Source organism: Danio rerio, chromosome 16 (assembly GCF_052040795.2).
Source record: "Danio rerio strain M-AB ecotype USA chromosome 16, GRCz13ab, whole genome shotgun sequence".
Classification (NCBI taxonomy): Eukaryota; Metazoa; Chordata; class Actinopteri; order Cypriniformes; family Danionidae; genus Danio; species Danio rerio.
Window position 1 is genome coordinate 43,252,502 of NC_141036.1, and position 15,415 is coordinate 43,267,916.

The window sequence follows — 15,415 nt, forward strand, 5'->3', positions numbered from 1 at the left end:
ATGGCATGTTTACGTGTGCATTTGTGTGTGTGTTCACACGTGCACCCACGTCCTTTTGCTCTCACGAGCAGATGTTTCTCTGCCGAAGATTGATGTGCAATGGGAAAATAAGAAAAGCCTGTTATTTTTCCACTCATCTGTGGGCCTGTGAAAAGTGGGAGGCCCATCTGATCCTTTTAGTAAAGGTGTTTTTGATTCGCTCTAGATTTTTCCCCTTTTGTTCCTTCCGAGGAGAGGCATCCATCTTCGGAATTGAAACGTCGACTTCTTTGACCCACACCTGCAACCAAAGAACATTCAAGCAAACCCTTATTCATATCTCTGTCGTACTTTTGATCTGTTTATCTACTTGCTCATCAGTAAACAGTGTAGAACTCTGAGCTCGCCTTCTGACACAGGCCGTAATCCTTTAACGCAGGCACTCTGTTGATGAAAAAAAGCACTAGTTTTGTCATTGTGTGACCGTTAAATGACCTCGGCTCAGAGGTCATTAATTAGCCAATCAGAGACGATGCGATTGATCTGATGAGGAAACTACGTATTGTCAGCTGAGGAATAAACAACACAAAGCAAATTGTATAACTGTCTTAAGCCAAGGTCACACTGCACATTATGGCCCATAGATTTCCATTTCTACCCATGCGCAATTTCAACAAGTTTTACATGTTGCTATAATTGAAAGTTCAAGTTCGGTGATCTGCACTTTCGCATTAGTTTAGTAAGTCAAAAATAGACTTCAATGTACATAAAGTTGGTCACACTTTACAATATGGTTTCAAAAGTTAATATTTGGGTTAATATTTGGGTGATTTGGGGTGTGACATCTCTAACGATTGGGGTGTGACATCTATAACGAGATGTCAGCCGCGGTGATGTCGTTATTAATGTCATCACTGCCCATTTTAAGTTATTTATTTTTGTTAGTGAAACTTTCAGGATTGTATAGAAAAACTAAATAAACTGAATATCAAATCGTTTAAACATTTTAATATTTTAGACAAAGTAGTTGCAAAGGTTGCATTACCATTGATGATCTTATCCACCCATGTGCATGCTTAATTGGTCATTGACAAGGTCTATTAAAAGGGGTTACTGACAATCTATTGAGCCTGTGTGGCATATATATATACAGTTAAAGTCAGATTTATTAGCCCCCCTGAAGTATTAGACCCCATGTTTATTTTTTTTTCCCCGATATCTGTTTAATATAAAGAAGATATTTTTTACATTTCTAATCATAATAGTTTTAGTAACTCACTTCTAATGACTGATTTATTTTATCTTTGCCATGATGACAGTACATAATATTTTACTGGATATTTTTCAAGACATTTCTATACAGCTTAAAGTGAAATTTAAAGGCTTAACCTAAGGCTAGGTTTATTAGGTTAACTAGGCCGGTTAGGGGAAATGCTTAAAGGCGATAATAATTTTGTCTTTAAAATGGTAAAAAAACAAAAAAAAAAACTAATAAACAGCTTTTATTCTAGCTGAAATAAAACAAATGAGACTTTTTCCAGAAGAAAAAAAAATATTATCAGACATACTGTGAAAACTCCCTTGCTCTGTGAAACATTGTTTGCAAAATATTGCTCGTACTGTGTCATTCAATTCTGCTCGTGTTTTTTATTTATCAGAAAAGATATGCTAAGGCAATATTTGTCTTAGTCTGTTCATTGGAAATAATAATGGCTTTTTGTCTAAACAACAATATTGTTTTTTTATATATACATTAAAATATATAATTATTAAAATGTACCTGATTTCAGGTTAATTTTTTAATCAATAAATGTACGGGTGAGCCATTTGTTTCATAAAGAAAGGAAAATGTAAGTGATGGAAATTCTAGGTGTAATTTTATCTAGGAAATAATCATACAGTTAGGAATTCCCTGGAGCATGAAAGTCCAAATGCAATATAGTATTAGTTTGTAAATAAACTATTTTTTTAGTTATGTTCATATCTGCATTATTTGTTGATGACAGAGTCCATCATCAGAAACCTAAATCAGAATATTTCAGTTTTAGACTCATCAAAATATAATATATATATATATATATATATATATATATATATATATATATATATATATATATATATATATATATATATATATATATAATATTTACCTGCTGCCTTTCATATCTCAAATTAATCTTTCAAAGTAATCCTGAAGACCATTATTCCACAGTTTCAAGTCAACTGTACCTCAAAGAAAAAAGTTTCAAATTACTACGACCCTTTGGTCAGTATGTAATCCCTCCACAAGTTGACAGAAAGCGTAGGTACTCACAGTTCGGTTGTTTATTTGACAACTGGTTTGCGTACACCATTTTGGGCTTAAGAGAGAGAAGACTATGTGAAGTGGTTAATTTTTTTATTAATAAATGTATGTGACTGAGGTAAATGTGTTTATCTTTAACATTAGGGTGACCCAGTTGATTTATAAAGAAAGAAAAAAGTGATGGAAATTCTAGGACGAATTTGACTTATTTAATTAAATTGAAAGTCACAATGCAATGTGGTATTAGTTTGTAAATAGTGTTTTGTTTGTTTGCTTGTTTGTTTTGTGTTGTTTATATCTGCATCGTTGGCTGATTACCAAGACCATCATTAGAAACCCAAATCAGATTATTTCAATCACATCAAAATGTCTAATAAAATAATAATAGTAATATTTACCTGCTACCTACTGTATAATATCTCAAATGAATCTTTCAATATTATCCCGAAGATCATTTTTCCACAGTTTCAAGTCAATTATACATCAAAGAGAAAAGTTTCAATTTAGTACAACCCTTTGGTCAGTATGTAATCCCTCCCCAAGTTGACAGAAAGCGTAGGTACACAGTGTTCGGCTGTTTAATTGAGAGCTGGTTTGCATACACCATTTCGGGCTCAAGAGAGAGAAGATTATGTGAAGCGGCAAGGGTGCAAACCTAAGTTGTGTTTCCTGCCCCTGGAGTGAGGTTAATCAATGAGATGTGTAAGCACAGCTGTTCAAATATTTATTCTAAGCAGGATACCGACAGCACCAATGAACACACACACACACACAGAAAAGAGTGGATTATACCTGTGAGCTTCAGGCATCAGAAGAACTAATAGAGACGGACAGAGAGAGAAAAAGGTATGAGATGATGGATGGCTCATATCTTTTTTACTCCAACACTTTGAGGAATCTAGTTTTTTCCATTTGATTTAGACGTTAATAAGAAAAGTCTTTTAAAGAAAGAAGAGATCAGATAATGAGATTTTTTTTTTTTCTGAGACATGTTTTAAAGTTGAAATAAGTTTTTTTATATGGATGCCAATGACTCCAAGCATCCTCTGGGTGTCAGCACTTCCCATGTTTCTCTTTTTTTCCACTGCTGACCCGCAGTCTGTGTTTTAATGCATGTAAGTGAGCAGAAAACAATGCACGGAGTGGAAAAGGGTGTAATTTAGACGTACCATAACTGACCTTGGCTCAGATATGCAATTGGCTGAGATTACAGTGAGATCTCGTATTGACGATTTCAGATCTTGTCACTTGAGCTGTTATTAGACCTTCTGGCCGCCACTGAGGGAGAGTGAAGGTCACTTTGGGCTTTTCGTAAGCCGTCCGACAAGATGATATTTACTAATGGGCGGAATGATGTATATCCAGACGCTCATCCTTTGAAAAGCAGGTGCGTGCTGCAGCTGTATTTGCAAAAAAAAAAAAAAAAAAAGCAAGGGGAGAAAGACAGAATGATGGAGGAAGGGCTGGTGGATGGAAAGAAACATCCGAGCAGAGGACGAATATGATAGTTTAAAGATGATATAGCATTTGCTGCAAAGGGTCTGGAGCTCCCACCGAACAAGAGAAGAACACTAAATTATTAAAAGCATAATAAAATGTCCTTGGGGACAGATAAAGAAAACACTACACTTTTTTCTGCCCCCATCTTTTTCTTCCTCAGCTCGTGATTATTGAGCCAAAAAAAGGTCGTACTCTGCCATCGTTTTTCACAGGGAGAGAAAATCTTATCTCCAAATGGAGTTTTTTTTTTTTCTGTCTGGACTTTTTTTTTCTTATTGGCTTTTCTAAAGATTGTTTGCCTTACAATATTTTCAGTGTGGCAGGGTTATAAAAAAACCTATTCTAATTGTTTTCCCAAATTACTTTTTTTAAATTTAATTTTACAGTGTATATAAAATTTAGTTTATATATTCATGTATGGAGTTATATTAATTAACTCCATGCACTTATTTAATATATGGATAGATTTAGGATGAGATTTAGGTAAGTTGTATGTAATTATACATAAGTTTTTATTTTATTTTATTTTTTTTTATCTTTCAAATTCAATTTTATTGCTATTGAAATGCAAACATGTAGCAACAATTATGTAACTACTCCTTAAAAGTAAAATATTATTGTAGTTTAATATTTAAAGGTACATTTATATATATGTATGTGTGTGTGTGTATGTGTGTGTGTGTGTGTGTGTGTGTGTGTGTGTGTATGTATATATATATATATATTAAAACAAGATTAAACATTTTAAATATATTTTCAAAATATGTTTTTATTTTAATTTAAATTAAATTGAACTTTAATTTTTTAGGTTAATGTTGTTTTTTATATATTTTTAATTTTATATTTGTATATTTTGTATTATTTATAATAATAATAATGTTACAATAGAGTAGAATGTACATTATTGTAATATATTAAAACTTGATTTTTGTCTTAATGTATTAAAATAGTTATTATTTTATGCCATTTTATCTTAACAGGTTATTGTTAAGATGCCATGAGTAATTTTCTGTGAGCATATAATATAATGATAATGATATTTTTATCCACATATAAAATGGTGGTTACTCTTGGAGCAGTTTGTGTGTTCATGCCCAAATACAATGCCCTAATAATGCACTACCGATGCAGAAATTTGAATTTATTTTACATAAAATGGTAATGCGGCGACACAGTGGCGCAGTAGGTAGTACTGTCGCCTCACAGCAAGAAAGTTGCTGGGTCGCTGGTTCGAGCTTTGGCTCAGTTGGCATTTCTGTGTGAAGTTTGCATGTTCTCCCTGCCTTCGCGTGGGTTTCCTTTGGGTGCTTCGATTTTCCCACAGTCCAAAGACATGCAGCACAGGTGAATTGGGTAAGCTAAATTGTCCATAGTGTATGAGTTTGTGTGTGAATGTGTGTGTGTGGATGTTTCTCATAGATGGGTTGCGGCTGGAAGGGCATCCGCTGCGTAAAAACGTGCCGGATTAGTTGGCGGTTCATTTTGCTGTGGTGACCCCGGATTAATAATGGGACTAAGCTAACAAGAAAATGAATGAATAAAATAGTATTAGGAAATATTAAATGTGAAATGTTTATAGTAAACTAAACTGCACACTTCATTCACACACACACCTAGATTCTATACATCTAGATTTTATTAGGTAAACAGCACAAGAATAATTCATCCAGTAACATTCTAAACTGTAAAAAAAAGAAAAAAAAGTGCATTAATTAACAGGTTCTGAATTTTGTGATTCACTGATTGTTTTTTTTTGTTTTTTACCAAGAAAATAAATCACTTTAAACTATTAAAAATGTCAATTTTTTCAACCTTTTCAGCATTAAAAGTTGTTGGATGAAATGTCACAAATTTGCATAAATAGCCTAAATAAAAAAAAAAAACACGAATCATAAAATATGGAAATTTTTAAACTGTGGATTTTTTAAAATGTACCAACAACATTCTTGTTGCCTATCCAAGTTTTAGGAATAACAAATATTAACTTGACTTCTAGTTGATCACTTGGTATCAAAAGTAGCTTAAATAAAAGGCAAAGGCGCCTAGATTATGCTTACTTTACCAATATAAAAGATGATCATGCCTTGATTTTTTTTTTATTTTATTAGGACAGTAAGGTCTGACTTTGCTTAGACAAAAGTCTTGTCACTTAACAGAAATAATGTACAGTATAGCAGTAAGTCATGGTGCAGTATAAAAAGAATTAATAATGTGCTTGTCTCCCATTAACTCCGACTACTGCATTCATACATTTCTGCAATGACTCAAATAGCTCATTTGAGCCAAAGTCATCTGGAATGGAAAACAAAGCGTTCTTGCAGGTCTCCCAAAGTTCATCAAAATTCTTTAGATTTATCTTTAATGCCTCCTCCTTTATCTTACCCCAGTGATGCTCAATAATGTTCATGTCTGGTGACTGGGCTGGCCAATCTTAGAGCATCTTGACCTTCTTTGTTTTCAGGAACTGAAGGTTGAGGCTGAGGTATGACAAGGAGCGCTATCCTGCTGAATATACTATAATGTAATGGGCAGCACAAATGTCCTGATACCCCAGGCTGTTGATGTTGCCATCCACTATGCAGATCTCTCGCACATCTCTGTACAGAATGTAACCCCAAACCATGGTTGTTACTTCACCTAACTTGACTGATTTCTGTGAGAATCTTGGGTCATGTGGGTTTCAATAAGTTTTCTGCAGTATTTGTGATGATTGAGATGCAGATCAACCGATGATTCATCAGAAAAAAATCTACCTTCTGCCACTTTTCCAAATTATCAACAAGAAGTCAAGTTATTATTACTTGTTGTTCTTACAACTGTGATTGATGACAAGACTTTTGTCTGGTAGTGTATGTCTTATAGATAATTCAGTTTTCATGACTGCAATCCCCAATTCTGTTTGTGTTTTTTAACATTTTTCAACTGTTTGCATTCCAAATTTTAACCACTTATGAATTTGTTTTAAATAAGAGTGAACTCATTGAGCACAGAAGCCGAGAAGCTTATTTATGCCTGATTATCCCCCACTTATGCTCCCCCATGGAGCAGGGATTGGCTAAGCATGCTGTTTATGCCACGTGCGATTGGTTGATGAAGCCGTCTGACTTGAAGCATGATTGGTGGATGGGATTAATCAGGGCAGCGCACCGAGAGCCGTCCTGCTTCATTTTGCATGCGATTGTCACTCGCTGTGCAAAGAGGACATTTGATTGTATATTCAAGGCTGAGGCACTGAAGATTAGAATCCGTTATGTTTTATCGGCTGAAAATGTCTCACGCAACATGCGGCAAAGCCAATCTCAGCGCCCCAAGTAAACAATTTGCCATTAATCGCTCATCCTGCTCAAACAAATAAATATTGATTCAGGTTTTCAGAAGACGCTTGCTCACAGATTTGTATCAGCAGCTGCAGAAAAAGCATCAATTGTTTTTATATCTGGCCGTTATGGCCATCATAATGTATTAACTCAGGATTTTTCAGTGTTAGCGCCTAGGAAGGGTTCATTTAATGTGAGGGTCTGTGATGTGTTACTCATATTTTTGTCTGGATTTCTTAATTGTGTATATATATATATATATATATATATATATATATATATATATATATATATATATATATATATATATATATATATATATATATATATATATATATATATATATATACTTATAAGAATACACTATAATTATATTGATATTTCTTGAATACATTTGCACTGTAATGAACAGGCATATGATATCTGAGTTTAATTAAATGTCAGGGATAAATTTAATTAAAGGGTTGAATTAAATAAAATTAAATTTAAGGGTAAAATAAAATAAAACAAAACTACATATTCACGTGGGTTTCTTCTGGGTGCTCCGGTTTCCCCCACAGTCCAAAGACATGCGCTAAGTGAATTTAATAAGTTAAATTGGCTGTAATGTATGTGTGAAAAAGAGTGTGTATGGGTGTTTCCTAGAGTTGGGTTGCGGCTAAAAAACGTAAAACATATGTGGTTTATTCTGCTGTGGCAACTCCAGATTAATACAGGGACTAAGCCGAAATTAAATTAAATTAAATTAAATTAAATTAAATTAAATTAAATTAAATTAAATTAAATTAAATTAAATTAAATTAAATTAAATTAAATTAAATTAAGCTGTGTGTATATAAACAGTGGTCATCCAGATTCCAGAACTGGTGAGTGAGTGAGGTGCCTGATGGGAAATGTAGCGCAGTTTGGCGGCAGAATTCATTACATATATTTTAATGTATTCATTGTATATATGCAATTTTTTATTTTTATAGAGTACTTAAATTAAAATTGACTTTGGCTTTACTGTATGTTAATTCCAAATGTTGGTTTCATGCATTTGGTTTCAAGCATTAACAATTCTGTGTTTATATAAATTATCATGGCTTAATTGATCATAAATTCATTTGTTTTCTTTTTGGCTGAGTTCCTTTATTAATCTGGGGTTTCCACAGCGGAATGAACCACCTTTATCATGAATATTATAAGGTTAATATATTTTATGCATACATACATTAAAAATCAAAATTTTATTTGACAAATCATTTAAATATTTATAGCATTATTGTGAGAATAAACATTTGGTTTTAAAATTTATGTTTATTTTATGTTTTTATCTTGGTTTTGAGCATTTTGTAGACTTTATTTCACACAAAAAGTGTGTTTCTTATTTAGTGTTTTGTCTTGTTTCAATTGGAAATATATATATATATATATATATATATATATATATATATATATATATATATATATATATATATATATATATATATATATATATATATATATATATATATATATATATATATTTAAGAATTAAGCCAAAAAGCATTTTCTAGACAAACAAACAAATATGTATTTGATGCAAAAACCTCAGTCTTATTCTCAGCCTCAGTTATTTCATGTTAAAAGTGATGAAAATAACCTATTCTCTGAAATTATTGAATCAAACCTTAAGAGCCTGAGAAAAATTCTAATATTTCAGATGGCACTTATATACATATATATGTATGTGTGTGTGTGCGTGCTTCCATGCGTGTGTGTGTGTAAATGTATGTACTGTATGTATTAGGTATGCCACGGTTCTCAATATAATATTGAACCGTTCGGTACGACCTCCACGGTTCAATACGCGCTTGTGAATTGCGGTTTTCTCGGTTTTGCGTTTAAATAATTTATGTGCGTTTCATATCTCCGCAAACTGACTGTGCGTGCCTGTGAGTCTATAAGCTGAGATGAGGAAACTCCTCCCCACAAGTAAATATCCGATCACTATGCTCAAAATTTAGGGGGCGCTTGACCATCATTCCACACTTTAACACGGCGAGCGGAGGTGAAGTGAGGCTGAGGAAACAGTACAAGGAAGTGCCTGCGAAGTGAGGCAACAGTACAAGAAAGCGCTGGCGTCTTTCAAATCTGCGATGTGAGGACATTCCGATTTTGCTGGAAAGTATAATGCCAATAAAAGAAAAACGGTGAACAAAAAATAACTGTGCACAAGCACTGTTTTACATGTATAACCATGACTGCACATCTGCAGCTCCATAACCCAGCTAAATCACTGTCTAAATGCAGTAAAGCAGGGAAGGTAATAAAGACCTTCAAATAGAAACAATCCCTCGCTGAATCTTTCTAGCAAACATACCCAACTAGTTCCGAGATACATAAAAATAACAAAGGCAGTCCGGGTGTTTATTGCTAAACATTTGCAGACATTTACGGTGATTGGAGATGCGGGATTTTGTCATCTTATAAAAGCACTCGATCCACGTTACAGACTACAGTCTCGCATATTTTCAGCACCGAAATAATTAAGATGGATTATTTATGTTTACTTAAGTACAAATATGCTTATTTGAAATGGCCAAATTATCTTTATTAACTTAACATGTATGTTTATTTTCAAAATGTAGGATTTTATGTGTTCCCCAGTTTGTACATGGGCTACCAGCCGCTGTTTTTTTTTTCTCCTTAACCTCTTACTGTTCCAATTGCCTATGGAATAAAAACAAAACAAAAAAACACGTGTCAAGCCATGAGAACCGAACCGAACTTAAAACCGTGTTAAAAACCCAGGTATGTATTGAACAGTGCACTAACTGTATTGTTGCATCCCTAGTATATATGTATGTATGTATGTATATATACACTTGAAGTCAGAATTATTAGTCCTCCTTTTTTTTTTCCCCAAATTTCTGTTTAATGGAGATATTTTTTTCAACACATTTCTAAACATAATAGTTTTAACAACAAATTTGTAATAACTGAATTATTTTATCTTTGCCATGATGACAATAAATAATATTTGACTAGATATATTTTTCAAGACACTTCTATACAGCTTAAAGTGACATTTAATCGTTAACTATTTGTGACATTTAAACTATTTAACTAGGTTAATTAGTTTAACTAGGCATGCTAGGGTAATAAGGCAAGTTATTGTATAATGATGGTTTGTTCTGTAGACTATCAAAAAAATATATAGTTTAAAGGGGCTATTAATATTGACCTTAAAATAGTTTTTAGAAAATTAACAACTGCTTTTATTTTAGCCAAAATAAAACAAATAAGACTTTCTCCAGAAGTAAAAATGTTATCAGACATACTGTAAAAATGTCCTTGCTTTGTTAAACATCTAGAAAAGGCTTTTTGTTTATACTCTAAGCAAGAAAAGCATTTTTGCAGTGCATCTACATCTTATTTTCCAACTATTTCTTTCGTTTGGCTCTTTCTCACATTAAATGAGATTTGTATTGAGTTTTATAATTTCTGTACAGATCCTCATGTATACAAAAAAAAAGGATCTTATCTGATTTTTTCTCACTTTCAATTCTCAATAAGCACATAGAGCGGCGCTGAGTGCAGAATTACGTTCCCTCCCTGTACAATTGATTTGTGAGTAATTAAAAATGTCTGCAGCTGGACATGGTCCAGCTTCATGTTCTATTCATGCAGATTAATACATATTTGTCGGGGCCTCCGGGATCAGACAGGCAGCAATGTCTCCTATTAAACATTCATGAGGGAGCAGAACGCAGGGACTCATATCCTACTAGTATTTATGGGACCATTTCTACATCTTAGTGCCATCATAATGGATTACGAAATCAGAACATTATTGCTTAGCTGGGATGGAAATTTAATTTGTGTCACAGAAATTTATTAATAAATGGATTTTTTTTCTTGGTAATTACGCTCACATGGATTGTCCGCATGTCTGTTTAATGCAGGTGGCTGGAGTGGGTGGGGCAACTGGGCGGAGTGTAGCAGTGAATGCGGGGGTGGAGTCCAGAAGCGAACGCGCAACTGTCAATCACCTCCTGATGAAGCCTACCTGTGCGAAGGTGTTCTGGAAGAAGGTCGTCCATGCAATGCTCAGCCCTGCATCGGTAAGTGTCAGACTAAATATATGCACGCATGTGACCGTTTACATATTCACTTCTTCCCCTGCTTTCACTTTCTGACACCTCATTTATTTTCATTCTTCACATTTCACTTTAAAAAATTATATATGTTCTGTTTCTTGTGTGACATAATGATAGAGCAGTAATGATAATATTGCTATGTAAGCTTTTTCTATGATTAACAGCCTTATGATTTCTGAGTTAAAGCTGTTTGAGGTTTAACTATTATAGATGTGGATGTCTTTTACGGTTTTGTCTTGTAATAAAATGTATTACAAACCCCATACAACTGATCTGAGAGTAATTAAAAATGCCTGCATGATATTCAAGATCTTAACTTCCTCAATAAGCCCTCCAGTGAAATTTTTATTCTTTTCTCAAATATTTCCTAAGTGATGTTTAACAGGACAAGGGCCTTTATAAGTATTTTCTATTATACATATTTATATGAGCAATATCACATGAGTAGCAGTGCGATATGGCTGTATATCGGCACTGGTGGGATGTGTGCATTAGTCAACACAGGCTCATTCTGAAAACCAAGTCCCGCGGACGTTTCTGGAGACCGCAAATTATGTAGCCGGAGCAAATTTTTAAGCAAATGCTACGGGGTGGTATGACACCATTACTTTTGGCGCTTAGCGGCTGACGGCTTACCTTCATGTGGAGGGCTTTACCAGCACAACCAGTTTGTTCAGTTAGCTCGTCGTGTATGTTGGCGGACTTGAGGCACAGAGAGGAGTTGACCACGATGACGACAACTGGGTTTGAGTCCAGGAAAGAGAGGTTCCAGAATCTAAAAAATAAAATGAAGTGAATCACAGGGTGAGAATGTGGTAAAATTTGAAGACGTTGTAAAAATCAGACGAGGGCTTTTCTTTTTCTGACCGGCTTTTGTAAACCGGTCGGTTGGATTTAGGGAAGTAAGCAGGTGGGCGGGTCAATCTGTAAAATTGGGTGGTTTTAGGGAAGGAGGAGGGTGGCTCGGTCGATTTGCCGGTCGCCCAGTCGCCCCAAGCCTGGGTTGGCGTTAGTGCCTTAGTGTCCCACCAGTCATGATATACAGCCAAATCGCACTGCTACGAGTGTGATATTGTGTTTATACAACATTTCGACAGCATAATCAAGTAAATAAAAAAGAAAACCAAACATAGTCTCAAATCTTTTTGTTAGAGGAACTACTTTCTTCAGCCATTCATTCACTTCTACAGCTGGTCAAAACAGCAGAAATCGTTGCTACTTCACCAGCTTCACTTTAGAGCTAGTATTTAAATGATTCTCTAATGTAATATCTAAAGTGATGACAAAACACTTTAAGATTATAAGGCTGAACGGCTTGAAATGCCATCAGTCTACAGAGATATCTCCCAGTATTTTTCTGTTACAATCGGGAGATCACATTAATAATCCCTGAAAATCCATAGCAAAGCAAACACTAACAGTTTTGTGTAAATACAGCACTATAACATAAACAAAAGAGAGATTGACTTAGAATGTCACTTACCTGATTTATAATGATTTGATCAGCTGTAGTTTAAAATACAAAAAGACAAGTCCCCTAAGGACTTATAATCTGTCGCCATCTTGTGCCGTAAGCATCTTTGCTCTGTTCAGTATGTCAGGCTTATGGCTGCCGATCTCCAAAATTATAGATATTTAAAATAAGCACTATCCTTATAAATAAATTGCTGAGTTGAAATTTAAACAACTTGATTCTCACCTAAAAAGCCTCAAAAGTACATTATGTTGCCCAACAGTTACAATATTTGTCAAACTGTAGAGAGTTTATTGATCTGCTGTCACTCTGTGGACGGAGTAAAACACAAGAGTGAAGAGGCTGTATAAGTGCTGTTATTGCAGAATATTGCATGGATTATCAGACAATCAGTTTCGAGAAGCAGACAGAACTGTTATATAAATATGTATACAATATGTATATTGTTCTGGAGAAAGTCTTTTTTTTAGGTTGATGGGGAAAAAGTGGTTTTATTATTTTTTTTACAAAACAAATTGTGGTCAATATTATTAGCCCCCTTATTTTATTTTATTATTTTTTTTCGATTGGCTTTAGAGGAAACCACTACTGTCCAATGACTTACCTAATTAACCTAACTTCCCTAGTTAAGCCTTTAAATAGCACTTTAAGATGAATGCCAGTATCATCCAAAATTACAGGTAAAATATTATGTACTGTAATCAGGACAAAGACAAAAGAAAAGAGTTATAGGAAATGAGTTATTGAAACTATTCTGTTTACAAATGTGTTAAAGTGGTGCAGTGGGTAGTGCTGTCGCCTCACAGCAAGGGGGTCACTAGTTCGAGCCTTGGCTAGGTCAGTTGGCATTACGGTGTTTGCACATTCCCTGTGTTCGTGTTGGTTTCCTTCGGGTGCTCCGGTTTCCCCCACATGCGCCATAGGTGAATTGGGTAAGCAAATTTGTTTGTAGTGTATGTGTGTGAATGAGAGTGTATGGGTGTTTCCCAGTGATGGGTTGCAGCTGGAAGGGCATCTGCTGCGTAAAACATATTCTGGATAAGTTGGCGGTTCATTTCACTGTGGCCATCCCAGAATAATAAAGGGACTAAGCTGAAAAGAAAATGAATGAATGAATGAATGAATGAAGGAATTAATTAATGTGTTAAAACATCTTCTCAATTAAACAGCACTTGGGAACATTTGGAAAGGAATTTTAATTTCACAGGAGGGCTAACAATTTTGCCTTGAACTTTGTATATTTTACCTTCTCATACCTAATAATGAAATAAGCAAAACTATATACATATCCCTATTGTGAATATCCTGGCATTTATTAATTTTATACAAACGTTCATACATATATCATAATTTTTTTTTTACCTCTTCAAAATTGAATGTATTTTCTTTTCTTTAGACAAAGTCATTTAACTATTCTACCATTATTACATCAGAACTGGCATTTGCTTTTTTTTAAATTATATAAATTCATCAAATTGATAGAGCAATGACAGAATAAGCATTTGTGTGTGCTTTTCATTGGACCCATAGGCTACAGGCAGTATTCCTCAAAAGGCCAGGGTTTAAGTCCAGTGAAATACAAAGGAATGCAAGAGGCCATGCTTGGTAAGAGCGTCATTGACCGAGTCCGCGTGAATGTGACCGTAGTGAGTAGATCTTCACTCAGTTTGGATGGGGGCCATGAGTAAATAACCCACTCCATGGTCAAGGCCATCAGCTGCAGATGTCTTCACCTCGATTGTCTGTGTCTCCGTTCCGCATGGTCTGCTTATTTTTCTGTCATCCACCATCCACTGCTCACTTCATCATGCACACTTTTTCGGTGTTCTATGCACAAGAGGTCACGCCAACTCAGAGTTTCGCATGGAGAGTATATCGAACTAAACACAGGTTGACCGCTATGTAACCTTAAACTTCACACAAAATCCCAAGCATGGCTGATGCTGGTCTAAATGTTCAGGTGGCACAGCACTGACCCTATCAGAAGTCGAGTGTAGTTGCTAACCCCACCCCATCCTGCAGGCAAAGGCCGGCTTGGCTCTCGTAGCCAATCCCTGCGCTCGGTGGACAGCCGTAAACGAGAGGACTCTGATAAGACCCGCAGCGGACAGCAGTCTTCCCAAACAGGTAAGAAAACAGGTGGCATCAGCCTCCTCTGCAGCTTGGGGTCACACACACAATACACACTTGCAAGCGTTTCACTCACTAGTGCACATATACAGGGGAGTAGACTGGATGCGTATGTGGCCATAGCCTTATTTTTTTGTTGGTTTGGTTTTTTATGGTCCTGTCAGCTTGATTTATGTTTTGTTTGTCTTTACCACGTGTATTATGGCATGGTTCATGGAGGAACATCCAGATATCCATGAATCATGGACACCATTGCTTACAAGGAAGCTCAAGAAAGTGTTTTGAAACCCTGTATTATTATGAAACAATATGAACAAGGCATACCTTGCTTGGGGGTGGTGGTGTTTGATCTGCATGCTTTATCGTTAAAGACATTTTTGGCCTTCTAATATTCCGTAATCCCTGGTGTTTAGAATTTTCTTTGTGAGTGCTGCATGGATTTGTCTTTCATTTTTACCACCAATAAGAGTCTATCACTTCAAAATAAATGTCATTTTCCTGTATTTTATTCCAGTGTGTCGTATGCTGTGAATCAAAAATGAATGACTCCATAAATACAGAAGCTTCTGTGGATGGCTTTGTAAAT

The 15,415-nt window shown here is 34.9% G+C and overlaps 1 protein-coding gene across 33 annotated transcripts in view; it reads left to right on the forward strand.

The window, feature by feature from the left end:
• adgrb1a (adhesion G protein-coupled receptor B1a) overlaps nt 1-15,415 on the forward strand; it is a 158,947-nt gene that overhangs the window by 61,514 nt on the left and 82,018 nt on the right. For 15 of the 33 annotated variants that reach the window (XR_015511895.1, XR_015511892.1, XR_015511893.1 and 12 more), the window contains 3 exons: nt 11,031-11,189; nt 14,230-14,304; nt 14,722-14,826. Coding sequence is in view for 27 of the 33 variants with exons in the window: in XM_087287626.1 (XP_087143752.1) it covers nt 11,031-11,189; nt 14,230-14,304; nt 14,722-14,826 (339 nt within the window). In the remaining 6 variants the exon portion in view is untranslated. The remainder of the gene's footprint in view (nt 1-11,030; nt 11,190-14,229; nt 14,305-14,721; nt 14,827-15,415) is intronic. The other 18 variants (XR_015511894.1, XR_015511896.1, XR_015511897.1 and 15 more) reach the window with 2 other exon arrangements.